This window comes from Rhineura floridana, chromosome 1 (genome assembly GCF_030035675.1).
Source record: "Rhineura floridana isolate rRhiFlo1 chromosome 1, rRhiFlo1.hap2, whole genome shotgun sequence".
NCBI classification, from domain to species: domain Eukaryota; kingdom Metazoa; phylum Chordata; class Lepidosauria; order Squamata; family Rhineuridae; genus Rhineura; species Rhineura floridana.
In genome coordinates, this window is record NC_084480.1 from 175,960,358 (window position 1) to 175,987,014 (window position 26,657).

The window sequence follows — 26,657 nt, forward strand, 5'->3', positions numbered from 1 at the left end:
AGATTATATTAAACAATAATATACTTCTACTAAAAATGATTAATAGAATTAATAAAAATGGTTAAATCATTAAAATTAGGTCCTTCAGAGAAGCTATTTAAATCATGATTTAAATCAAATCCAATATGCTACAGATGAATTTCAGTTGTTTGGGGTGTGTGAATGAGGACAAACTATTGCTTGTATGCTTGATCCTTGCCATTCTTTTCTTGTATCAAGACAAGAAATAAGCAGGGAGGGATTGACTAGCTGGGTCCAAGAAGTGATGAATGCTTCACTTTGTAAGGGAGGGTTTCCAGCTCTGAAGGAAGTAACTACAGCTGCTCCTAAAGAAACTCTGTGAATCCAGAAGTTAGCAACTATCAGTTGGTTGCTGATAATTTCCCTTTCTGAAGTGTTACGGATGTCCAAATATTCCTGGATGAGACTGATGACTTGAAATCTGATTGAAATGAATGCAAATATAGCTTTGATGCAAAAACTATTTGAGTTGCACCGTGGGATGACTAATGCTGGGAGACAAATAAGGAGGGGTGAGACCATACTAATTTTCTGGGACCTTTCAGCTTCTTTCAATACCACTGGCATAGTATCCTTCTGACTAGGCTTACTATGCTGAGAATTGGGGGCACTGTGTTATAGTGGTCCTGTTCGTACCCAGATAGCGAATTTCAAGAAGTGGTACTAGGGGAATACTGTTCTTTAGCACTACCCCATGGCCCCTATGCTGTGGCATTCCACAGGATTCCATCTTGTTCCCCATGCTGTTTATAACTATATGAAACAGTGGAGTGAGTTCATCTAGTAACTTGGATCAAGTTGAGTGGTCAGCAATACACTGACAATACCAAATGCTACTGGTCATTTATAAATACAAATAAGATATTTATTTATAAAACTTTCTATACCGCCATATAAAATATCAGGGCAGTGTACAATAATAAAAAACAAAATTCAGTTAAAAACAGTACAAAAGTGGCTAATGAAAATGTTTTAAACAGCTGCATATGCCTGTCAGCATAAAGAGTCTTCAAGAGATGCCTGAAAGTCAAAAGAGTGGAAATTTTCTATAGCATAGGACCAGGAACAATAAATACCCAACTTCTTGTTGAGGCTTGTCAAATCTCAGTGAAGTAGGGAACAATGACAGTGCTTCCCCAGATGATCTCATTGATTGAGCTGGGATATAAAGCCTCAGGCAGTCCTTAAGGTATCTTGGACCCAAATTGTTCAGGGCTTTGTTTGTCAACGCAAGTGTCTTGAATCAGGCCCAGTAGGATATGGGTAGTGTTTTAGACATGCTGTCAGCCGTCTGGCCCCATCAGCAATTTAGCCACTATACTCTGCACTAGCTGGAGCTTCTGGACCCGGCCCAAGGAGAGCCCCATGTAGAGTGTATTACAGTAACCCAATATTGAGGTTATCAATGCATGGACTACGGTGGCCAGGCTAGTCCAATCCAGATACGGCCATAGCTGACATTCCAAACAAAGCTGGTAAAAGGCATTCTAGACCACATGAATAAATCTGGCTGACTCATCAAGGATGCAATGGATGTAGTGGAGTAAGAATTTGCTACCTTGTGGTAGGCGCAATTTTGTCCTAACACATGTTCATTCAGCTTCGGAGCGAGATTTCTACCATGTGTGCTCCAGTCTTCACCCAGCCCACTTCATCAGTTCTAGTTCCGTGGAATACCAGGGAGTACTGTGATCTCCATAGCACCAGAGAGGACCCTTGGGAACAAATCTAGGTTATATTAGATTCATTAGGTGAGGTGGCAGAAGTACTGAATCGATAAGCTCAGTAATGGACTGGATAAGGATCAGTAGATTGACGATTAAAATTTCTTTCCTGCATCCTTCGCTCCTTGTTGAATAGACCTCCCCTGGAGCAGATATGCGCCCTGTTAGCAGGCAATGACATATTTATAACTATAAATATAAATTTGCTCTAGCTGCAGGAAAAGTTAGTTAGTTACCTAAAACACCTTGTGGGGTGAGTGGGATGTTCCCCTGTGCTATTCTGACCGTAGTATCTATACTCTGTGGGGTGGGGCAGCGTATCTCCCTCTCAGGAGGAGAAATTTTATTTGAACTGTACTGCTGCTCTTCCACTCTATGATGTCGAACTGTGTATTATTGTAATATGATCTGTTTTTAAATATGTATTTTGTATCTTCTTTTATATCTGTTTAATTGTGGTAGCCTATGGCTCTGAACAATAAAGACTTCATTCGAAGTTCAGTTCAGATAAGATGGAGGAGCTGTTGGTGGGTGGTTTATCTGTCCTGGTTGGTAATGTTCAAACTGTTCAAGTGGAGTTGCACTATCCCCATAAGAGTGAGTTCATTGATTGGTGCTCTTGCTGGAGGTACGAGTAGCCTCCGTGGAATGAAGTACCTTTATCAGCTTTGGCTAGTATGCCAACTGCTGGGACAGCCTAGTTTTAGTTATTTGTGCTTTGGTATTCTGCAGATTAGATTAGTTGTACTGCATTATATATCCAGCTGCTTTTTGAAGGCACTTCAAAATTTCCACACTAACCGGGACCAGGCATTGGAGACACATTCTGAAGCTACCAAAATCTGTACTGGTTCCTGATCATTTAGTTTTTTAAATGTCCTTCACCGCTTACAGGCAGGATATATAATGGATCACTTGTCTCCTTATAAGTCTACCTGGGCACTGAGCTTACCTTTTAGAGACCTTCTTTTTGCCGCCTCTGCTGTCACAGGTATATCAGGTAGTGATCAGGGGAAGAGCCTTCTCTGTGGTTGCACTCCATTTCTGGAATACTTTTCCCAGTGAGGCTTTCCTGCAGCTTACTTTGATGTAGCTTTGATGCTTATTCACGTAGGCATTTTTACATCTGTGTAGACTTGAAGGCAGTTCATTTCCATTTACCTTTATTGTAAAGTTGTACTGGCAAACTTTATTTGAAGGATGGGTATAAATATGTACTATAAACAAAACTAAGAGTCAGGAGGGTAAGAGATAGGATAATGGAACCCATGTATGTACTTGTGCTTCTTTCTCTCGCCTGGTATTTGTGCCATCCTGCTAGAAAAGCCTTCAGCATCTTAAAACAATATACAGTAAAATACTTCTGTTAACTAATTATTTCCTTCATTTATTTTAGGAGAATGACATCTTCCTGGGTTGGGAAAAAGGAGCTTACAAGAAATGGGGGAAGAGTAAGAAAAAATGTTCTGATCTAACACTAGAAGAAATGAAAAAACAGGCTGCTGTTCAGTGTCTTCGCTCTGCTTCTGATGAAGTAAGAATTAGCACTACTATTGAATCCTTTTTAACTTCTCATTCTTAACTCTGGTATTGGGGTGGATAAATTTAATTCACTTTTTATTTAAACCTGATTTTAAATGTTTGTTAACTTCAGTTACAATAAATCCTTCAGAATAACCTGATTTAACATGAAATCTTAAACCAAAACTGAAAACCATATACAAACACTATTTTGGATATTTTACCACCCCAAGCCAAATCCCAATGTATTTTAGAATAGTAAAATGTTTCAAGACAATTCCATATATGTAGAAGGACACTTAAGTCTGCTTACTTGGATAAGTTTTTTTTTTTAAATTGAAACATTTTTACTCCAGTATGTTACGCTAGCTGGGACAAAAAAAAAGCATCTGGTGGCAAAATATCCCAAGACATCAATTGTTTGTTTTTAAAGACTTTATTGTTTACAGAGAGAAAATTGTAAATGATGAGTGGCTGAAATTTGGGGACATTGTCACATGCACAGTAGCAAACAATGTCCTAGAAAGCCTATGGTGTAAATTTACTTCTGTATAAACTCTGCAACAAAGAATGCACCCAGGATAGGTTTTTTCTCCCACATCTGCAGCTTGTGCAGTTTGAAGCAATAAGAAATGGGGCATGTAGAGGGTGTAGTGGTTACATGTAATTTTCAGTTGCCATGTGGAATTTTAATAGCTCTAAATAAGCTTTTTGGGTTGCTTTGCAGAGATGTCTGTTGTTTCTGTAGCACCATAATTGGACATGCTGCTTTACTGAATATTAGAGAACAAGATACTACCCTAAGGAGTTTACAATTTAAAATTGGCACAGGGGATATAAAAAGGGGAGGAAAGGGTAAACAGGATGCATGTGCTTAGACGTATTTGCAAGCTGAGTTGTAGTCAGGCAGAGGTGGGGAACCACTTTTGCACAGAGGACCAGATCCAAAAGTGGCCAGTCTTCAGCAGGCCACTGTAAAGGAACAAAGGATCAGAGCTTTTGAGTGGACTTGATATCTGCCCAAAAGTAGTGCAGTTAGCATTCAACGCCATTTTTTTTTAAATGGAATGCAAGTCTTGCTGCAGAGGAAACAGGAGTTTGATCACAGGGTGATGAACATTCTTATACAACTGCAGCTTTTCCTGTACTGCACCTGATGTCAGATGAGTGTGGCTTAGCCAGAATGTTGTTACAGGCCAACTTCAGCAGCTTGGTGGATCTAATTAGGCCCAGGGGCCAGAGGTTCTGCACCACTGCAGTAGGACATAGGATCTAAGGCAGTAGTCTTCAGCCTTTTTAGATATGGGACCCACCTTTAAGCCAAACATGCATTTGGGGACCCATTTCTTAATTTCTTTTACCGTGTACTTGTATGGTGGTAGTACTGCTGTTGTGACCAGTCTTAGATCAGGCCATGACCCAGTAGTGGATCTTGTCCCACCAGTTGAAGACCAATGATCTAGATGGTTGTGCTAAAGGCTAGACTTGAGCTAGAGAATTGGGTTGAAGTAATGATTGGAAATACTCAAGTAGAGCAGTTTGTAGACTAAATGTTAAGGAAAACAAGCAGTGGGTGATTCGATGTGAGGATCAAGTAAAATATAGCTGCTTGGTCACTGTCCCCCACTGTACTGCTATATCTGTAGTCCCAACTCTGAAATATTGCTAGTATTTCAAAATTAGAAGGTTGTTGGAAATTGCCTTTTTTGTTTAATTGGGACAGAATTTGAAACAAATACTGACTTTTTGTTTGTTTGTTTTAAAGAAGTGTGATCCTTAGGCATATTTTGAATGGGTAAGGTGGCCCTCCAATCCATTCTGTTTTAGTTTGACACCCCTGACTTTAAGGTCAAACTACACATTACACTGAGATTCATGACTATTCTAATTTGTTTAAAAGCAGCTGCAGTTGCTCCAAATTTGATTAGAGCAAATACTGGGGAAGGGTCTACTTCATCATGCTGCAAACAGAAGTTAACCATTTGGCTAGAGACAAGCCACTATTCTCTTTCTCAGCATTATCTTGGGGTAGGGTGTATATATACTAAGACTATACTTAAAGGGCTGTTGTAAAGATTTCTGCGAATAATGTATGTGAATCACTTCCAATATTTGAAATTATTATGTAAATGCCAGGTAGTAATTTAAGCTTTATCATTGTACAGAGCTCTGGGATCGAGACTCTAGTGGAGGAGCTCTGCTGCAGGCTGAAAGATCTCCAGAGTGAACAAGGTGAGAGAAACGTTTAGAATAAATGATTTCAGGGATTAGACCTTTCTGAGATGCATTAGGCCAATACCTCACATGATTGTACTGATCCTGCTAGACTAGAATAAGGTCCAGTTCTCACAAATAGTGAGGTGGTAAATCTGGGTTTGCACCGTGACATTCCAATTGCTGGTGAGAGTTCACATGTTAAAGTGCTCCCCCCCCCCAAATGTAGACATTGAAGTCTAGCCTTTTCCCTGGCAACTGGTTTGGTAAGTACAGGCGTTTTTTTATATGGCAGAGCATTCAGTCATGTGAGTCTCCACTGCAGCCTGAAATAGTACAATCTACTTTATTGGCTGTTTGTGAGAACTATATCTAAATTCTTTCAGGACTGTAGCTGTAATGTTGGGTCATAATGTGTGACATTTCTTAGTAACATTGAGATCCTTACACTATGTAAAAAACGTTATGAAGCCATATTGGGAGAATGTAATCTAGGGGTGACCGTGCCCTCCTGATATTGCTGAATTGTGATTCCTATCATCCCTTATCATTGGGACTGATGGAAGTTGTAGACCAGCAACATCTGGAGGGTGCCACATCAGCTCAGTGTAATCTAGGATTTCTAATGGTGGTTGTTAAAAGTCTGCAGATACACTTGAAAAAATATAACAAAACTAAGAAAATAAGTGTATATTACATCAGGTTACTATCTTTTTTTTAAGCCTAGATTAAAATGAAATCTAAACATAAGCAAGTTTAAGTATAGGTTCTAACCTCTGAATCATCACTCAAGTGAATAATGAGAGAATGATGATGACAGTGGATTAGATTCAGATTTATTTATTCATGCTTAGGTCTCATTGAAACCAGGACTTTAGTTAGCCATGATCAACTTTAGTATTATTGAAATCAAAGAGACTTAAGTATGAATAATTTCATCTGGATCCATCCTCAATATCTGTCTTTTCAGGCTATATACTTAAGGTGTGATATTTGTAGTAAAGTATTGTATTTACAGTTGTGGGATTGATACGAAGGGCCAGATACTGGCAAGCCAGCATCCCACTAGGGTCCATGCATTGGCTCCAGAAAATGGCATGTTGTGTCTCATTAATGTTATTGAAGCCTTGGGCTCCTTCAGGAGGAAGGGTGGGATAAAAATTGAATGAATAAACAAACAACCAGGCCTGTCTGGGTGAATGAATGCTCTTAACTATTTGAACTCTCAGTTTAGTTCAGTTCTCAAACCCCAAGTGTTTTACTCCATCCACCAATCCACTCTATCCACCAATCTGTATTTTTTATCTGTATCTACTAGCTATCGCTACTGGAAAGTTCAAGTAAATAAACTGGCTTGGTTTCCTTGAAATTTATTAATCCATTACTTTCGTAACTACTCCAGCTTGTCTCCAAGCAGAATACTAAATTGTAAAAGGAATATGGATTACTTGAGCAAAAGTTTTGAAATACTCCTAGCTGATATGAAGGCTCTTTTTGTAAATCCTGTATATTTAATGCCTTCATGAACATGCGAGTATATTTTAGAAGATACATTTATTAAAAGAAAATGTATTTAAATCAATAATTTAAACAAACCCACCCTGATTGTGTGTGTTCAGATAATATTTTATCACATTTGGAAAAGGACAAATTTCATTTTATGGAAGGTCTTTTTTAAAGGGCTTAAGCTAGTACATACAGAATTATATTATTGTAAATATAATGACACTAAGGAGATAGACTGGACATGAACGTTTGAGATCACATTTTCAGGTGATTTTCTTTATTTTTACAGCAGAGGACAAGATTCACAAAAAGCTTGAGGGCCCTTTGCCTCCTGAAGTTGATTTATCTCCTGCAGCAAAGGATCAAGTGGAAATGTATGTATCCTTCATTAAATTTAAGTATCCTGTTTTCTGGTATGCAGATGTAAAGGCAAGTGCTATTTTAAACAGGCAATTGAGTACAGTTACTTGCCTTAAAATAAGAATTCAGTCTCTTATTTTGTATTAAAATGTTTCCTTCTGCATAGGAATCATTTTGTTAAAATCTAACTTTATTTAGTACCTGAGCAACACAGCTTATTACAACAGATCCTCCTTACTTTTTGCTTAAATGAAGGGCAATATTGACTTTCATCCTCAAGCAATAGCATCTATATCTCAAAATTACAGCAGTTATTTATTAAGGCTTCCCAGGTATACAGTTTGTCATCAATCCTACCAAACAAGTTGCTGAGGATGAGAAGAAAAGGCAGCGACAAGCTGTTGATTGGCTGAACCACAACCCTTTGTCCTGGAGATGTTAGTTTTGTCATGCCAAACATGTTACCTTCAGTGGCACTCTTTGGATTTTTCATGATATGCAGTATAGTGATGAGTGGACACCAGCCATTGAGAAATAACAAGATAACTGTCCAGACATCCTGCTGGATGAATTATAAATGAGCCTGTCTTCTTTGTCCCTTTCTATCTGATGACAACATTGGGAGCCTAGTAGCTCCAGAGGTCTCCCTGTGCCCCTTCTGACATGAGTGGAGCCCTTCCTGCTGCCTCCCACTTCACACAACTTTTCAGAGGTGGCAGAAAGAACCCATCCATTCTCACAGTGACACCTTGGATCCTCTGTGCATGTACATGATCCAGGATGGCTGGGTATGATGAATCATGCTCTCCCTGATGCCCGTCCATCTCAAACACAGAATATATGTATAGGAGTATTGTGAGACATTCCACTTGCCCCTTCTCTGTCATCCACTTTCCACTGGTAAGCAGTGAGGAAGCGAGGGGAGGGCCATATCCATGTCTGGTTATATAGAGGTGTATTGAAACCCAGAGGCTTCAGAATATACTAGCCTCCCCCCAGTGCTGAGTAGGCTTTCTCTGCCACCCAGAGACATACCAAGACTTGGGAAAGGCCTAGGTGAGTTAATCCTTGTCAGACGTACATAACAAATCTAAAGGCTTCTATACCTTATATATACCCCTGTTTTCACCAGTGTGAGCCAGAGTCTAGAGGCCTGATCCTTCCTGGGCCTCTTTTGGTTCCATTTTGTGGTCTGGCTACTGCCACCCAATCTACCAAATAGGTAAACCTCACTTTCTTCCTCACCTCCCTCCAGAAATCCAGCATATAAAAGTTAGTATTGATCTTTTTTTTCCTCCCCCCGCAGGTATTATGAAGCATTTCCACCTCTTTCCAAGAAACCAGTTTGCCTGCAAGAAATTATGACAGTATGGAATAAATCCAAAATTTGTTCTTACTCCAGCTCCTCCTCTTCTTCTACTGCCCCAGCAACTAGCACAGATACATCATCTCCAAAGGACTGTATTAGTGAAAGTGAAATATCCAAAGAGAGAAATGGTAACAAACTACATGTCACTCTACATGAGAGAGCCACACAGAAAAAAGATAAAGATGAAATAGAAAAAGAGAATAAATTTGGAAATAGATTTGAAGAGAAACCTGCTTTATATAAAAAGCAAGTGCGACATAAATCTGAGGGAAAGATACGTCCCCGATCCTGGTCTTCTGGCTCCAGTGAAGAAGGTTCCGATTCTAGTGGTAATCAAGATGAATTAAAGGCAAATACAAAATGTATTAAAGTCAGGCATAAAACAAGGGAGGTTCGGAGTAAAAAAGGACGGAATGGACAGAGCAGGCATTTGGCAAAATTTGGTGAGAAGGCTGAAAGAAAATTTCATGGTGGTGGCAGCAGCAGTGGATCCATCAAACAACTCTGTAAAAGAGGTAAACGGCCATTAAAAGAAATTAGAAGAAAAGAATCTGGGAACTATGAGAGAAAAGAGCTATATTTTGATAGCAGAAATGAGAAAGAATATAAGGAAGAGCCCTTATGGTATACTGAGCCAATTACAGAGTACTTTGTTCCCCTGAGTAGAAAAAGTAAGTTGGAGACAACGTACCGCAACAGGCAAGATGCATGTGATGCAACATCGGAGGCTGTAGAAGAATTAGCTGAATCGGTGCAAGGTCTCTGCGTTAGCAACAATAATATTAATAAAACATACCTCGCAGCAGGTACTTTCATCGATGGCCATTTTGTGGAAATGCCTGCAGTTCTAAATGAGGATATTGGCCTCACTAGGACCTCAATGTGTTCTCAACCAGAGGACGATATACACTTAGATGGTGTTCATCTGTCAGAACTAACACACTTCTATGAAGTGGATATTGACCAATCCATGTTGGATTCTGGTGCCTCAGGCAAGATGGAAGGAGAAAGTCGGATTTTGAATATGATTCGGCAGAAAAGTAAAGAGGGGACTAATTTTGAGGCAGAATGTTGCATAGTGTTTGATGGAATGGAGTTGCAAGGGGAAAGTGCAATATGGGCAGATTCAGCCACTACTGGGGCTGAAGGATGGTTCTTGCAAGATCTTAGTAATTTAGCTCAATTTTGGGAGTGCTGTTCATCTTCTAGCTCTGGTGATGCAGATGGGGAAAGCTTTGGAGGAGATTCTCCTGTTAGACTTTCTCCTCCTTTAGACAGCACAATGCTTAATTCTCACATGCTTGCAGGCAATCAAGAGCTGTTTTCAGATACTAATGAAGGGTCTGGTTTAAATTCTTTTTCAGTGTTTGAAGTGCAATGCAGTAATTCTGTCTTACCATTTCCTTTTGAAAAACTCAGTTTGGGAAATGAAAATACAGATTCTAGTAGCAATGTTGGTATGTTTGGGAAAACACAGTCTAGATTGTTAATATGGACCAAAAATAGTGCCTTTGATGAAAATGAACACTGTTCTAATTTATCAACAAGAACTTGTAGTCCATGGTCATACTCTGAAGAAACACGTTCAGACAATGAGACTCTAAATATTCCATTTGAAGAATCTCCTCAATTTAACTCGGATGATATTAATTATGTAGTTCCCAGAGTAACTTCAGGTTACATAGATGAAGAAATTGTAGATTTTTTGCAGGAGGAAACTTGCCAGGAACAGGCTAGATCTTTAGGAGAAATGCCTACCTTAATTTTTACAAAAAAATCTAAACTAGAATCTATCTGTGGTATTCAGTTAGAACAAAAAGCTGATGATAAAGAATATGAAACTACACAAGTGTGTAGTGACAGCAGTCCACATGAAGATGAGTATGGCTCAGGGGTTATTAAAGACATCTGGACAAATATGACAGACAGAAATTCTGCAGCAATTATAGAAATAGATGGAATAGAAGAGGAGCTATTTTCAACTGATGTGAATCATTATTGCTGTTTGAACGACGCAAAGGTAGAAATTCTTCAGCATCCTAACAAAGCAGTGCAAAGATCGGAATATCATCTGTGGGAAGGACAGAAAGAGAATTTGGATAAAAGAGCTTTTGCTTCAAACAATTTATCAAAAGTGGATTGTGGGGATTATACTACACCCTCCAAACCATGGGAAGTTAACCAAGATAAAGAAAGTTCATTTATTCTTGGTGGTGTGTATGGGGAGCTCAAAACTTTTAACAGTGATGGAGAGTGGGCAGTGGTGCCACCCAGCCATCCAAAAGGAAACTTACTGCAATGTGCAGCTTCTGATGTAGTTACAATAGCTGGTACAGATGTTTTCATGACACCAGGAAACAGCTTTGCCCCAGGTCACAGACAATTATGGCGACCCTTAGTATCATTTGAACAGAGTGAGCAGTTGAAGTGTGGTGATCGTGGATTAAATAGGGGTTTTTCATTTATCTTCCATGAAGACTTGTTAGAAGCATGTGGTAATTTTCAAGGTGAAGAGTCTGGTCTTGAATATTCATTCTCTTCCTTTGATTTGAATAATCCATTTTCGCAAGTTCTTCATGTAGAATGTACATTTGAACCAGAAAGAATTGCGTCCTTCAGCCCTTGCTTTAAACCCAAATCTATTCTTTGCTCCGATTCTGATAGGGAAGTTTTTCATCCTAGAATATGTGGTGCTGGGAGGACACAATACAGAGCTATACGAATTTCTCCTAGAACTCATTTTCGCCCTATTTCTGCATCTGAACTTTCTCCGTGTGGTGGAAGTGAATCTGACTTTGAATCAGAGAAAGACGAGGGGAATATTCCTGCCCCTTCTCAAGCAGAAGTGTTTGATGATCCACAAGCAGATCTCAAACCACTGGAAGAAGATGCAGAACAAGAAGGGCATTATTATGGTAAATCGGAACTTGAATCTGGAAAGTTCCTTCCTAGATTAAAAAAGTGTGGAATGGAAAAGAGTGCACAGACATCTCTGGATTCCCAGGAAGAATCATCTGGAATATTGCTATTAGAAAATGATAATTCTTGTTTAGAGTGTGGTATAAAAGACCTGCAAGATGTGATGGCTGTGGAAAACTCTAAAGCTAGTTGCAACGTTGTAGAACCGCAAGAAGAGGAAGACAAGTCTTGCGATTATAGAGAGAATTCATATGAAGATAATCTTGTTACTTCAGCAGAGTTGAAAGAGGTATGTTCTTCAGAGATGTATTCTGTGTGTGTGTGTGCGCGCGTGTGTGATATTTGTCAATAAAGAGGTAGCATTGTCCAGATAAACAAGCCCTTAATGCCATTGCAAAAGGCATGTTTGGTATAAATCAAATTAAAATCTTAAAAGATAAAGTTTGCAATCAACAGTGTTCATGTGCTTGTAAATTCAAGGGTGCTCAGGAAAGCACTAGTGGAAAATGGGAGATAGGATTGACATCCAAACTGCTAAGAGAGTGAGACTCCATTAGTAGGCACTGTACGAGTGGTCTTGCAGCTTGCTGTCTACCCCTGTTATTGCTGCCCTTCCTATGGCAGTGACATTGTTGCACTATATCAATCAGTTGGAAGGTTGTGTGCAAATACTCCAAGGTGCTCTAAAATAATTACTCAGTTCTTTTCCTTTTCTTGGGAACATTTTTTAGAGCAGGTATTAATTCTTTCCCTAATTTGATTACTATGTGTTTTTCCTCCTCCTTAAATATCTAGCTAAGTATGGGATGGATAAACTGACGAATAAGTGGTTTCACTAAAATAGTCTAAATTGGGTAGTCCAAAATAAAATACCTGGATTAATAGAGAATTATTGAAACAGGCATAAATCTACTTTGGAAGGAAAGGGAAAAAAGTTAGCCAGCGCTTATTGGAGGACTTGCCTAAAATGTATGGTACTGATCCAACTGAATGATAGCATTAAGTATTAGCCATGTGGGTTTTTAAATGGCCCCTTTTATCAGTATGAGATGAGAATTTCTGAAGCTCCCAAGCCAGAGAACTACAGAGCAGCAAAGACCACACACGTGGCTTTCCACCTATAATCACCAAACAGGTCTTAAATGTGAGCAGGACCCCAGCCCCATTTTTGGTGTTCATCCTAAGCCTTCTCCTGTTCGCTTTTGCATCTTGAGAAATGGGCTGCTGCTTGGGGATGTCCCCTTGGCTAACTTCATGCTTCTTGCAAAAGCTGCCAAAGTAGGAGCACAGAATGAAGGAGAAAAGAAAAGAGAGAGCATTCTTAAATGGGGGCTTCTGTTAAAGGCTCTTCTGTGAGCCTCCCAGCACAGGAGGATGCTGCAAGGGCTTGCAGGCTGAGGAGAGAGGTGAGGGCAGAGACTGCCATGCCAGGAAAGGGAGCCAAAGCAATGTGGTACACTGGATATGATGTTCAACTTAAAACTGAGAGTTTAAATCCACAGCTCAGCCATGATGCTTGCTCAGTGATCATGAACAATGTACTGTCTCCCAGCATGAGATAAGGGTGCTATAGAGATTGAGCCCTAAAGTTATCGTTGCATATAAGAATGCTTAAACTGGTTATTTAATGCCTTATTAACATCAGTGAGCAATTGTCAGCCCAGGGGCCAAATTATGCCCAGCAAGGGTTCTAATTTGGCTTATGAGTCCATTTCCCCAAACTACACCTACATGAATTGTCATATGACACCAGGTATGGACCAAATAAAGATACAGCTGCTGTGGAACAATTGGGAGTCTTAAACTGTGCTCCCAGTTGCTCTTTAGCAAGCCTTTTAAGTTTGGTGCCAAATATCCCCACTGGTATTGGTTCCACTTGGGCCAAACAAGCCCTGCTGAAAGTGCTGATCTGCACTGCCTGCAACTCTTGCTGGGATTGGCTGCACTCCAGAGTTCCTGATCAGGAGCCCCCAAGTGCAACTGACCCCTGTCCCTGGTATCTGGTATAATTCAGATAAACTTAATCACTGCCCCCACCTACATAAGCTGAGACGGCACCAAACCCATGCCTCTTCCCTTGCCTTTACATTCATATTTTTCTTATCCTCAGAATGTCTGGAATAAAAGCCCTCTGCTTTTCTCCTCCTGACTTGTCATTTCAGTGTCACATCCTGGTATCTAGGAGAAATATCAGATGTCTTTCCATATTGCAAGTTCAGCTTAGCAATCCTTTATGTTGCACCCCACATCCCCAAGAGGGTTCTGTGTGGCCCATTACCTTTTCTCTCCTCCGCAATCTTGCCCCACCCTCGAAGCAAGCTGCTGGGAGCAGAGAAGAAAAACATTACCCAATTCACTTCTTAATATATAGGAAGCTCTTCAAGTTTCCCATTGCATCTGGCTCTTCAGGTGGAAACATGAGAAGGAAGATAGTAACAGCTGCCCAGATCGCCAAAATTAAATCTCTAAAGCTGCCTTCAATTCCTTTGTCTAACAAACGATTAAGAACAACTGCAGCATCCAAGCTTCTTAGAAGGACAACCCCTTGGATGTTTCTTAAAAGAACAACACAGTGCTGGAAATAGAGATTATGTGTGACTGAATAACTAGATATCTAGATGGGGGGGATGTAAAAGAATGGTTGATAGGCAAATAGGTGTGTGTGCGTGTATGGTGAAAATGAATGAGAAGATTATTGGATGATGAAAGGAAGGGGAGAGAATTGGGTGACAGAATGCAAGTGTGTATGGATGGATATGTGTGAATGAGCTAAGGCCACTAATGTTGTGTGGCCCCCAGAAGTTTGGTCTTGAGGGAATGCTAGGCTGAAAGATTCCCTATCCCTGCTTTATATAGATGATTGCTTTATCCCGGTCTCTCAAGCAAAATCAATAATTCGAACTGGACATGTCCCATATTTTATGTACTTCTCTAAATTTTTCAACTCCTTTCGAAAAGCAGTATAATTTTGTTTTAAATATTGCGCTGAAGATGAATTTGCAAGGGAAAATGAAACCTGCTCATAGATGAGTATATGGAGGAGAAGTATAAGGAGCCTGTAGAGATGCCATGCCTTTGATCTTGTAGGAAGTGATGGTGTGTTGAGCTCCAACACTTCCTTCTTGGAAATCGTTTGCCTAGGCATCAGGCTTTGTTAAGCTTTTTGTCCAGTCCAAAAAGTCTTTAATCTTTTGGCTTCTAGCAAAAGTAGGAGGAAGAGAGAGTTGCAATTGAATATGAAAATATGCAGCCAAAAAATGCAGAGCAAGACTACTTGGGTTTTCCAGAGAATTTTCATAACTAAGATTAAGCATCATCCACTAAAACTGCTCAAGAAAATACTCTGCTTCTGAAATCCTATGCATGTTTACCTGGGAGTAAACCTCAGTGAGACTGATGTCTGAGTAAACATGCATAAGATTGCATTGCATAAGTTTTAGTAGAACTTGTGCATATAGCCAGTCTATGAAAAAGCTTACTTTGCCATTGTAATTTTTTAACAGCATCGAAACTTATTTTGGTGACAGATTAATCTATAACCAGAAGTGTAGCATAGTGTGGTGTTCTATGCCTTAAACTAAAATACCATTATTCTCAAAACAGTTTCCTATATTGAATAATGATCTTCAGAAAATCAGCTACAATCAAGCGAAACAGTGCTGGTGGGAGAAAGCTCTTTATACACCACTCTTTCCTGCATCACAATATGAAGGTAGCAGCATTTTTAACTTTTTAAAAATGGACTGAACACTTTACAGTTGGGCTGAAATAGAAGGTGAATACAGATGAGCATGTACCAAGTTGTAACAACTTAGTATACCAGCCACATTCAGGAAAATTTTGCCATTCATCTGCTTCCCATACTTTCTTACCACTGCAGTAGTGTGGTAAAAAAGACACTTGACAGGATGATGCTTCTGATTAGGTTACCCAAATAGTTACATGCATACCAAGAAAACTAATGGTCACCTGTATTTAATCTTAGCTGTCATCTAACAAGTGGTCTGCATCATCACTCTCTAATAGCAAATTGAGGTGGTGAGTGCTGACAGAGAATGGAGCTACAATGGAGCAAAGGAAAAACAAAAGGGAGGCATTGGCACATTAGGGGCAAGTTCTGAGATGTTTCAGACGGGGAGGGGTGTCCTACAAATTATGTCTAACTTTTCACAGAGCACAACAATACTATAAGCATTTTATCAACACTGTATTGTTTGATAAAAACTGGAGTTATATAGCTACAGTTTTACATGATTTTTTAAACTTTTAACTTCCAATTAATTGCACTGTTTTTAACAGGTTTTTTTTCTTCATGTTTTGAGGACTATTGGTTGTATTTACCTAAGTCTCATGCAGAGTAAGCTCATTGAAATTAATGAACCTTAGTTAATTTTGTCTATTAATGTCAGTGGGTCTACTCTGACTAAGACTAGCATTTAATGCCATTCTATATATTAAAATGTTTAAAAACCGTAATGTGAATGTTTCTAGTATAAACCTCAGAATATGGGAACATGTGGATTTTGGCCTATTTAATACTTTTTTCTTTAAGAATAACCAGTATTTCAAGGAGTCCTGTGTTATTTCAAAGACCAAACTTTTTTGTGGTACGGCTACAATTCTACGTGTGCTTCCCTGAGAGTAAGCCTCATTGAACTTGGTGGTGCTTTACTTCCTACTGCTTACGTTTTACTTGTAAAACACACACAGTTTTAACAACGATTCTTCAGCTAGCTGAAATGCAACTTCTAGCTTTAAATTAGAAGTGCAAACAATCTTACGAAGGAGTGTTACATTTAAATTGGCTTCCTACTTCACCTCTGTTTGATTCTTTTCCTCACTTACTTTTTTTTGTTCTTTCTGTGACACTGAAAGCTTACACACCATCCTCCATGCCCTCAGTGGGTTCTTTTCTTGCTCTGATTAGCATAGGTGAGGAGGAGGAAGCAGAGCCAATCACCATTCTCTGTACCTTTTTAATTTGAGCCATGTATTTGAAAGCATTGTGATCACCTCATTTACTCACCAGAGTGTGGAGAGCCTGGCAGGTGATTTTGCCTAACCTTGTTTGCAGAAGTACAAAAAAAAAAGCTTTAAAAAAATAATAGGGCAAATAATAGGTATTTACTGATGATGCTCAGTAACTATGGAGTGTTGGATGGTGGTTGGAAAATTTGAAATGGACAAGGGGAAAGAGGAGAATATCCTGATTGAAGGGAATGGCTACCTAGTCCTCTTAGGAAGGGAGAATACTCTACCAACACTTCGTTGCAGGTCTCATGTTTCCTCTAACAGTGAATACACATGGCTGAGTGCCAACAGGATTTGAGCCAGAGTAGCACCCATGAGAGCATGCTTGGTGAATCAAAGATATGCAGAGGTACAGACATGTTTCAAAAATACCAAAAGGAGATAATTTTCCCTATTAAAAAAAAGCCCAATGAGGACTGAGCACACTCAGTGGTCTCCAAGAACATCACCAGTTTGAAAAGAAAAATTGGAAACGGTCCGGGGAGAATGAGAGGGGCTCAGTCAGGCCAGTTCATCTTATAATTCCCTGAAGGAGAGCCTGTCTGTTTGGCTGGCAAGAATCCTGAACAGGAGCACTTTTGTAAGGGACTGAGGATACACTGCAAAGTTTTGTTGCAGGACCCACTTGTGTTTACCTGATACTGATTTGGTTCAGCTTGAGATTGAAAGAATGAAACAATGGGAAGAATCCTAACTGCCTTATTTTGGATGAACATATGATGCATTTACCTTTTTAAGAAATATTTTATACTAGGGGCTTTGTTCCTGCATCCTTTGCCCACCAACCCCACATACATATACACATACACATATATATACCCACACATGGACTCTCAACCCCCCAGGACTCCCAAACACACACACACAGGCAACACCCAAAATGCCACCCCCCCAGGCACTCACTGCCACCCTGTTAAGGCAGCTTACTGGCATCGTGCCTGTCCAGGCTGCTGCTTTTGCCCCACCTCAAATGCTTACCTGTCTCCCACATTGTCGCTGCTGCCTGCCCACCCACCACCTGCTCGCCTGTATGAACAATACAGCACCAATGCTAATAGCAAATATAGGAAAGATAGATGGGTAACTTTTATGTTCTCAGACCCCTTACAGGTGCTCTGCTTCCGGACTCCAGACGCACACATGCACCAGGAATCCCAACTCTGCTGCAGCTGGAGGTTAAAGGACAAGCCACCTCGCATAGGTAATTGGGGTGGGGGGTGGACAACCAGAGATGGGATGGTACCTCAAAGATTCCTGAACATAATCTATTCCTTGTAAGTACCCCACAAGGTGCAAGCCCTTGCACCCGTGGCCTAGAATATAGAAAGAGTCTAAAATGGCTGAAGAACCTTCCCTTACTTAATAGCTAGACTACCTTTCCCAAACAGGATGCAGAGTAACCAGAGAGTGCCCCCCATGCAGTGGAAAAGGCAATGGGAAGGGCAGCCCCCTGTTAGTAAAAACCAACCAATCTACTCCTCCTTTCTGTTAATGCCAGCCAAACTCCTATGATGTGTTCTTCCTTGCAGAATCAGAACCAGGACATGTTGAAGCAGAACAGTCACTGGAGAGAGACTCTGTACATTTGAAGAGTAAGTATTGTGTCCAGAGCCATGTTATCTCCAACGGGACTTTCCAAATATAGACACCGGGAGAGCTAATAGGCAAGTGTATTGTTGTTGGAAGGAGAAGGAAACAGGCAGAGGCAAGTAGAATGGAAAGGTTCTTAAGTGATGGTGCCCATTCTCATTTACTACTGCTCATTGCCTGGGTCACAGGTGATGTCAATTGTGTCACCTTCCCCATGTTTCTCTTTTCTACCCACAGGCAACCAGGCAGCCATCCCACATATAAAGAAGCAAGAATGTTCCTCACAAGCCATGACATGCAGGCCACAAGGGATGTCTACAGCTTCAGCAACCACCAGTGAGAAGCCAACTATTTCTCTCTGCGGTTACCACCATTTTGTTCCTACAAGGTTTCTGTGCCCTTGAAAGCTATATGACAGGCAGAGTGGCAGTAGGTGCAACTGTACTCAGCGTAGGGATATAATGTTGGGGAAATTGCACTGCTTTGCCCCTCTGTCTATTAATGCTGTTTTCAAAGGCATAGGAATCCTGTGAAAATGTGGCAACCCCCACTCTGTGGTACTGTCACACCTCACTCCACAACTAATACCGTTCGATAAAATCTGTGGCTGAATCACTTTTCTTAGGATGGCTTAGCAGTTAAAGAAACCCTTCCCCTTATTACTCACCTCAGATGTCATCAGAAGGCATACAGTGGAAGGGATTATCCACCACAACAGCCCATCAGGGTTGAAGGTCTGTGTATCACCCATGGCCTTACTACTGGAGCACCAGTAAGGGAGGCAGTCCCAACAATTCTGTGTCGCCCTAACTCTCCCTCCTTCTCTGTTAATGTTACTATGATAAACAGTACTGCTGCCATTATGTGGAGGGGAAAATGGACAACAAGTCTGGCCCTCCCATTGAGCAGACTGAACTGGCTGTCTCAACCAGCTCATCTTGAGTGTCATGAATGCACAGCAAATTGTTCTCTGTCATTGTAATTTTACTTTTGAGATTGATTTTCTGCCAAAACAAAGTTGACTAGCCTTGAGTACTGTTCACCCTGACTGGGTGTGGGAGCACCATTTACTGCTTTAGGCAGCAAAATGTCAGGCTGGCCCTGATAACAAAATGTCTATGAAGAATAACAGGCTATCATCAAAACAAGCATGGGAGAATAAAAGTTGCTAAATGTAGTGACCAGGGCTAGATGAAATGGAAGATGTTCCTGGGCATGAGTGAGTCGGGCAGTTACCTGAATGTTGGTTTGTGTCCTTGCCAGTCTGTATGATGGTACATTTTCCTGAACTGTAGGGGAGAGGCAGCTCTTTCCAGTGTCTTGTCTTGCCAGTCTGTAGCAAGAGATAATCTGGGATCTTTTTATGTACTGCTTATGTGGTATTCCATTTAACTACAGCCTTACATAAGGCCTCTTTGGTACTAGACAATATGATTGACATCTTTGGACCGCATTCTCGGGGATGAGGGGAAGGGAATATGTCTTGGGCTAAGCTCTGAGAGAGTACAAAAATCCCATAATGAGCTCCGCTTCTGTCTGTTCTTGTGGCAGTTGCTCTTAGGGGTGGAAGGACTGGGCTTCAGTGTTGCAGCTTCTCCCTTTTCTGTGCAAATCATTATTTGTGGCAGGTGCCACAGGGTTTGCTTAGTGTCATGGCAGCCTCATTTATTGGAACTCTCATCTCCCATTCACAGTACCATAACTCTTTTTTTCACTGAGCCGTCAGCTAAAACAAAGTGTTGTCTCCTCACTTTTTAATATGCATTCTTCCATGTCTTTGTGGGGGAAACAAGCCTTTTACAAGGGGAGGGCAGACACCAATATCCAACATGTGTGCTATTAAGTGCACACTGTCTATGTGGAATCCTTGGGTTTCAGTGCTGTTGAGATACTATCTCCTGGGCGGCCTGTTACCTACGTATATGTTCTGTATGCAGGCTGGCTGCTGAGATTTGGAATGGTAATCCTTCCTTCTCTGTCCGGGTGTGGCTGCTTATCTGGCAAAGGGTTACTTTGTAAGCTGCCATAGTGTTTGAGCTTCCAGTTGCAAATATCACTTGCTGTCCTCCTATCCATACAGCTATGAGTGGCTCTGATGAGTAGACACTGTGAACTCTTCCTGGGTGCATGCATGTGCGTTGTGTTTTTAGACTGGATTCTGTGACAGCATCACGGTGTCTTGACCATCACATGTTCGTGTCCATAATTAGTGGGCATTATAAGCACCGACATGGCAGCATCATGGAACTGGCCTGAACAAGAGGGCAAAAATGAAAATAAGATATCAAAAAATAAGGTACAAGTAGTAATATTTCTAAATCATGACAGCTGTTTAGTCATTTGACCAGTTGAACTGGCTAGGGACACCTCTGTTTCCTTCACTAGCCTGCATTGCAGTTCTGCTTGTCTTTTGACATTGTCATTGTCCTAACCAGAGACTTTTATTTAGCACATCATAAAGATATATTAAATGTAACTATTTTAAAAAAAACATTTGTAATGGAATTGTGTTTTCTCTTCCCCCTCCCCCTCTGAAATAAAACTTTGAAAGAATGCTGTACAAATGTCAAGAGGGAGAATGGTGTTGGAGAATTCACAGATATAAAAGCAATGCCGCACAGTGAGGAACATCTTCTAGATTTTAACATGGTAAGTTTAAAAAAATGGTTATGGCATCTATTTCACCATAGCAATCATACTTGGAAATAAGGTAAAAGAGAGAATTCAGAATTTCCCCTCTTTGTAGGGTTAGGAATGAAAAGGATTTACTGTCATCTAATATTGCCAGAATAGGACAGATTCATCTAAAATAAATACATTATTTCAGCTGAATAAAGCCATGCCATATTTCTTGTAAGATAGCGATAAGATCAGGAATGGGATGAGAATCATCCTTTTAGTCTGTAAGTTTGTGGTAGAGATATTCTCAATGAAAAGTTTAAAGGCTCAGATCCAAAGAATTCCATAGCCCTCTTCAGGTGTTCTACTCATGTGCAAAACCAGCATGCAAGCAAGGACAAGCTCTGGAATGTTTGGGTTCTAAATTGCACAGGGAGCCTTCACAAGTACAAGTGGCTCCCTGCTTCAAAAGTTTGATCCTCAACTTGTGCAAAGGGCTGAAGGTGGGGGGACTTAGTAAGCATGCCCTTACTTGAGTATGTTTACATGAGAAGAATGCCTAAAGAGGGCTCATGTGTGAATGGAAACACTTCCGGTTGCAGGGGAAGGATTGCTTTCTTTCCTTTTCAGCCACAGCTCTTCACATCATATTGAATCCTACTATAGATTTGACAGGCCTCGGGATACTGTTAGAAGGATGGTGATGGAGAAGGAAAGCCCCTATTATGTACATAGAACTTCCCATGGATCCTGGTCAAGATGTGTAATCATAATGTAATAACATTAAGATTTCTTAAACCTTTAGGTTTCCTCTGTACATGAAGCAAGGTGTGCGGATCCTAGAAGTTCTGAAACAAAATCAAATGGCTTTAGAAAGAAACTGTATTCCAGTGACAGCTCCAGCTCTGAAGGCACAGCATCAGAAGGTGGAAATGGATGGGCAGATCCTTGTGAAGATGAGCTTTTCTCTCGAACTCACCTATAAGAACAGCAGAATAAAAAAAGATGGCTTTAAAAACATGAGATGGAAAACTCTTCCTGAGGGTCTGACTCAACAATGAATTAAGTTTCCCCTTCAGTTAATGGATTCAGAAGTGTATTTATCTTTCTCTTTTTGATATTTTATTTTCAATAGTCCCATTGAACATGGTCCCATTAAAGGCTTTTTTTCTCCCTCCAAACTGTTAGCTCCTTGGCTATTTGGACCTAGAGTAGATTGTGTTGTCAAATCAAGAATGGACGTGCATGTGATTTGTCTTGGTAGTATCACTGCTCTTTGCATCCTAGCTGCACTTATTTTTATTTTTAACTGTAGCCCTATCAGTATTACTATCTTACTAGCATTGCAGTGTCTACAGCTATTCAGAGATTTTATCTTTTGGCACATTTAGGCTTTTAAGATTTGGGAGATAAATACTTAACACTGTAATCTATCAGTGCCTTTCTGAATGTGAGAGGAAAGCATGTATGGCTTGTCCAGTCTTTGAGATCTTATAAAACGTTGGGAGTAAGAATACTAGGGCTGTGCTTTAGAGACTTTCAGAAACTGTGTTTTCTCTTCTAGGATCTCTCCTCTTAACTCAATATAAACTAACACAGTTGAAATTATTGTTTGTTCTTGCTAACTGAAGAAGCCAAGGATTTTTGCTGGCATGAGAAAGACACTATTTTTTTCTTTTCTTCCCTCTCATCTCTTCCTCATTCATCTCTTTCAAGGCTCACTGCTGTAAAGTAGATTAAAAACAAAATGACTCTATGGCTTGATTGCCGAGCACACTTATTTCAATGGTACTTACTAGTAAGTGTACTTTGGATTCTATTGTGAAACCCCTTGGATAAATTTAGCAGACAATGAGCTTTTTCACAAGCTGCAAAGATTTGGCCTGAATGAAACAATCTCAAGAGTCAATGTTCAATATTTTGTATGCACAGATTAGTGTGTCACTCAAAATAAATCCAGTGGCTCCTGCAGTTAGCTGCTATTGTGGCTCTAATTTAGTAAACCTTGTAGCGATCTTTGTGTCCTGAGAGAATGTTAGGAGTAAGTTGTGTGTTGTGGGTGGGAGTGGGGAACATGATGACGACTTACATGTATGATTGCAGTAGTGATTGTTGCTTTATGTGACTTGCTCTTAAAGTTTATTTTAACATGTCAGTGCATCTGTCAAGTTGTAACTGTGCAAGACTATCAACTCCCTGTGCTACTAACGTATTATGCAAATCATAAGAGCCAGGAGGAGCAATATTGGTTTATACCATTTCATGATTTTTAAAAAAGATCTATACAATAGCAGCATGTTTAAGACATCGGAAAGTGCAGAAAGTTTACTATTGACTTGAAAATGCTAAGCCATTAATTTTGATAGGCAAGAAACTCCTAACAATTATAGTTGTTTGAAATAGTAAGCAGAACTGGCTTTGAAATTTTTATTCTGTGCTAGTGAGCTGAACTGAGTCTGAGTTTTGTTGCCTTTTCTTAATTGATAGTACATGACTTAAGATCTAGGGTATCAACACCTTGTAAGCTTGCATGTATGCTTTCTGTTGACACTTTTACTCCATTGGCTTCGTTTGTACTTTCCAGGGAAATGTTAATAATTGCTTTTAAGCTACATTATTTTAGCATTCATACAACAAATCTTTACAGTGTTGGGTTTTTTTTCTTATTTGGGATTCTGGATAAATTTTTATAAATTTACTTTCTTCTGGAGCTTCCTTAACAATGTTGTATAGCACATGCACTGAGAATATTGTCTGTCAACATGAAAACAAAAAGAATGAAACTGATAAATCATAATGATTAACTTAACTAGTAAGTCATTATTAGCATAAGAAATGCCCAAATGGAAACATTAGGATGCGGGGAGAACCCACACCTTTTAAAACTCAGCTTATTTAGATAGATCTCAGTGAAAGGCAGTTTGGTTACATTATGATTTAATATTTTAACACCTTTGAAAATGTACGTTACACATGTGGGCAATAACAGATATTTATTTGTTCTGTAACTGAATGGATAAAATTCTGAAGCTTTCCAGTGAGGAGGTTGATGTGTGAGTTTGTTTTTGTTTTTTCGCAAGGATAATTTAAAAGTGGAGATGCTGAAATGCACTGTGGTATGAAGCGCATTGCATATCCATAGCACTGAAGTATCAGTTTTTCATTCCTGGGCTGAATTTGTTTCTACTTTTTTGCTTCAAGTGGTGGTATTGTTCTGATTTCACATACACCAGAGTAACTGAATTTGTTTTTTGTGGAGTTACTTAACACCAAATAAAAGATAAAAGAACAGTTCCATTGTTTTGTCTGTATTCTTATCAACGTACAAAATTTCTGCTCAGAGCAACATTGTTACTGATTTGAGCCTTCTAATACAGTAGGGACCCACTCATACGGCGGGTTATGTTCCGGACCCCTGCTGAAAAGCGGAACTCATTGAATAGAATGGTGCACGATGCCTGAAAACCGCCGTATGAGGCGCTTTAGTCTAATTGCATCTAACTGAGACCACTGCATTAGCGAAGCACTGTAAAGCGGGGCCTTACTGTACACCTATTTATTTATCAAATTTATATCCCACCCTTCTTCTCAGAAGGAGCCCAGGGCAGCAAATAAAGCACTAAAAACACTCTAAAATATCTTAAAAACAGACCTTAAAGTATCTTAAAACAAAGCATCTAATAAAATATCTTAAAAAGCAATTCCAATAAAGACACAGATTGGAATCAGGTCTCTACTTAAAAGGCTGGTTAAAAGAGGAAGGTCTTCAGTAGGCACCCAAAAGATAACAGATGGTGCCTGTCTAATATTTATGGGGAGAAAATTCCAAAGGGTAGGTGCCACATTTCACAGTCATAACCAGCAATCTCATCTCTGTTCACCGATTAAATCACAGCAGTTATACCATCAAGATCTGAGTCTCTAGTTTATTGTGCTTTTGTGCTTGCAGTTGTAAAGCTTCCTTACTGGTTCCTTTTATTTCATCTTGAAGTTCTTTGTAACACTGTGCTTCCACTCTTTTCAGACTCCTTTAGTTAGATGAGCTGTTTAAGTAGCCTAGGGCAGACAATTCAAAATTTGCTGGTAGTCACTTCTATTAACTCAAGATTGGCCACATAGTAATTGTAAGAAAGTATTTTTGTCACCATTCTTGTTATTTTTAACTCATTTTATGTTAATCCCCTTTTTCTCTCTGTGCCCTATAGAATATTCTCTTCTCTGTGGATTCTCTTCACTCTCCCACATCACAGGTCTGCTACCACCCTTTTTCTTTTCCCCATCCCACAGATATTTTGATATCCCATAGCACTTTTTTCTTCTTCCCTGCTCTCAGCACTCCATAGGTCCACTGCAAACAACTCTCCCCATTTCCTCCTTTTTCTCTTCAGACTTTGTTTAGTGTGGTTTCTTTTTTTGTTCCCACCTTGCCCTTTACCTCATCTGCTTTGATATCAGTAGCTCTCATGGACTTAAGCTCTCCTAAGAAATGGATGGCTGCAAAGACTAGAAAAATTGACACCAGCTTCCTTGCACACCTATTAATCCAAGGAAAGGAGAAGCAATGCAGACACTGTGATTTAGGCATTATCTTTTTGATGGGTTTGAGCAGGCCTTGGTTATTCCCACAAAGAAATGAGAGAGGGTGCCAAGCAATAGGTATCTGAAATTTCTCCTGTTAGCCACAAATAGGGAAGGAACCACTTTTGTATATCAGCTTTGTTGTGCAGGTCTATGTATATTGAAGAATTCAGAAGATGTTAACTAAAGCAGCAAACAGTGCTTAAGTGTTACATTCATCATTTCCTACTTAGCAACTTGCCCTGTATTACCATATACATGAAATGCTGGGTGCAGTCCAGGTTCAGTTCATTACTTGGTCATCAAGAGTGCTCTGGGTGTTCTGACGCTGGTCACTCAGTGTCCTTCAGACACTATACACACATGAACAATAGCCAAAGCACCTAGCAAGTTCTCAACAAGATGGGTTTTTCTCAAGGCTAAAAAAAAAAAAAAGCACCAGGCTCTCTCTTTCCAGCTCTTGAACTACTGTGCACCAGTACAGGCACTGGAAGATTCGTTGGTGCTGTTAGCATTGTCATTTTATTCCTCAACAAAAACAAGCTCCACAAATATCAGCTGTCCTCAGGCACATTATTTATTGATTTACTTATTAAATTTATATCCCGCCCTTTCTCCCAGCAGGAGATGTTATACAAAAGGAAAAGGGACAAGCAAGCTGAGGCACTATTGGTGCTTAGTTGCAGAGCTCTTGTAGTGAATAGCACACATGGGAAAATTTGGAGGAGCCAAATGTGTGTTTTTCAGCAGAGTTGATGCAAAGGGCCCACAGTCCCATCTCTCTGCCCTTCTATAGCCTGATGGAGCAGCTTGGTGATGACTGTTGAGGGAGAGGACTGTTAAAACCTAGAAAAACTGGCTTCCGGCTTTATTCACTCTTTCTCCACATCCCAAGGTGGTGACTCTTGATGGCAGCAGAACCAGCCAGGAGGAATGGCCAAGCTAGTGGGAAGAGTAAGAGCACCATTTTATTTTCTTGGGGACTTGGGGCGTTTTCCTTTCCTTGGGATGACAAGCAAATCTTATGTAGAACTACTTTGAAGTCCCACTGAACACAGGATTGCAGATGGATAGGATAGTTTCTCGCGCGTGCGCGCGAGAGAGGTCACTCCCAACATCTTGTGAATGGCCATGCCTCCCCCCCCCGGCATTTTGGGGTAACACTCCAACACTTTTCAAAATGTCAAATGTGCCCACAGGCTCAA

At 40.1% G+C, this 26,657-nt stretch overlaps 1 protein-coding gene across 4 annotated transcripts in view; it reads left to right on the plus strand.

The window, feature by feature from the left end:
• Window positions 1-24,165, plus strand: part of KIAA0232 (KIAA0232 ortholog) — a 52,610-nt gene extending 28,445 nt beyond the window's left edge. For all 4 annotated transcript variants that reach the window (XM_061587384.1, XM_061587367.1, XM_061587395.1 and 1 more), the window contains exons 3-12: window positions 3,142-3,279; window positions 5,432-5,498; window positions 7,276-7,360; window positions 8,653-11,923; window positions 15,238-15,346; window positions 17,765-17,866; window positions 18,195-18,257; window positions 18,493-18,591; window positions 20,807-20,904; window positions 21,680-24,165. In XM_061587384.1, the coding sequence (XP_061443368.1) occupies window positions 3,142-3,279; window positions 5,432-5,498; window positions 7,276-7,360; window positions 8,653-11,923; window positions 15,238-15,346; window positions 17,765-17,866; window positions 18,195-18,257; window positions 18,493-18,591; window positions 20,807-20,904; window positions 21,680-21,859 (4,212 nt within the window). In that variant the 3' untranslated portion in view covers window positions 21,860-24,165. The remainder of the gene's footprint in view (window positions 1-3,141; window positions 3,280-5,431; window positions 5,499-7,275; window positions 7,361-8,652; window positions 11,924-15,237; window positions 15,347-17,764; window positions 17,867-18,194; window positions 18,258-18,492; window positions 18,592-20,806; window positions 20,905-21,679) is intronic.
• The last annotated feature ends 2,492 nt before the right edge of the window (window positions 24,166-26,657 follow it).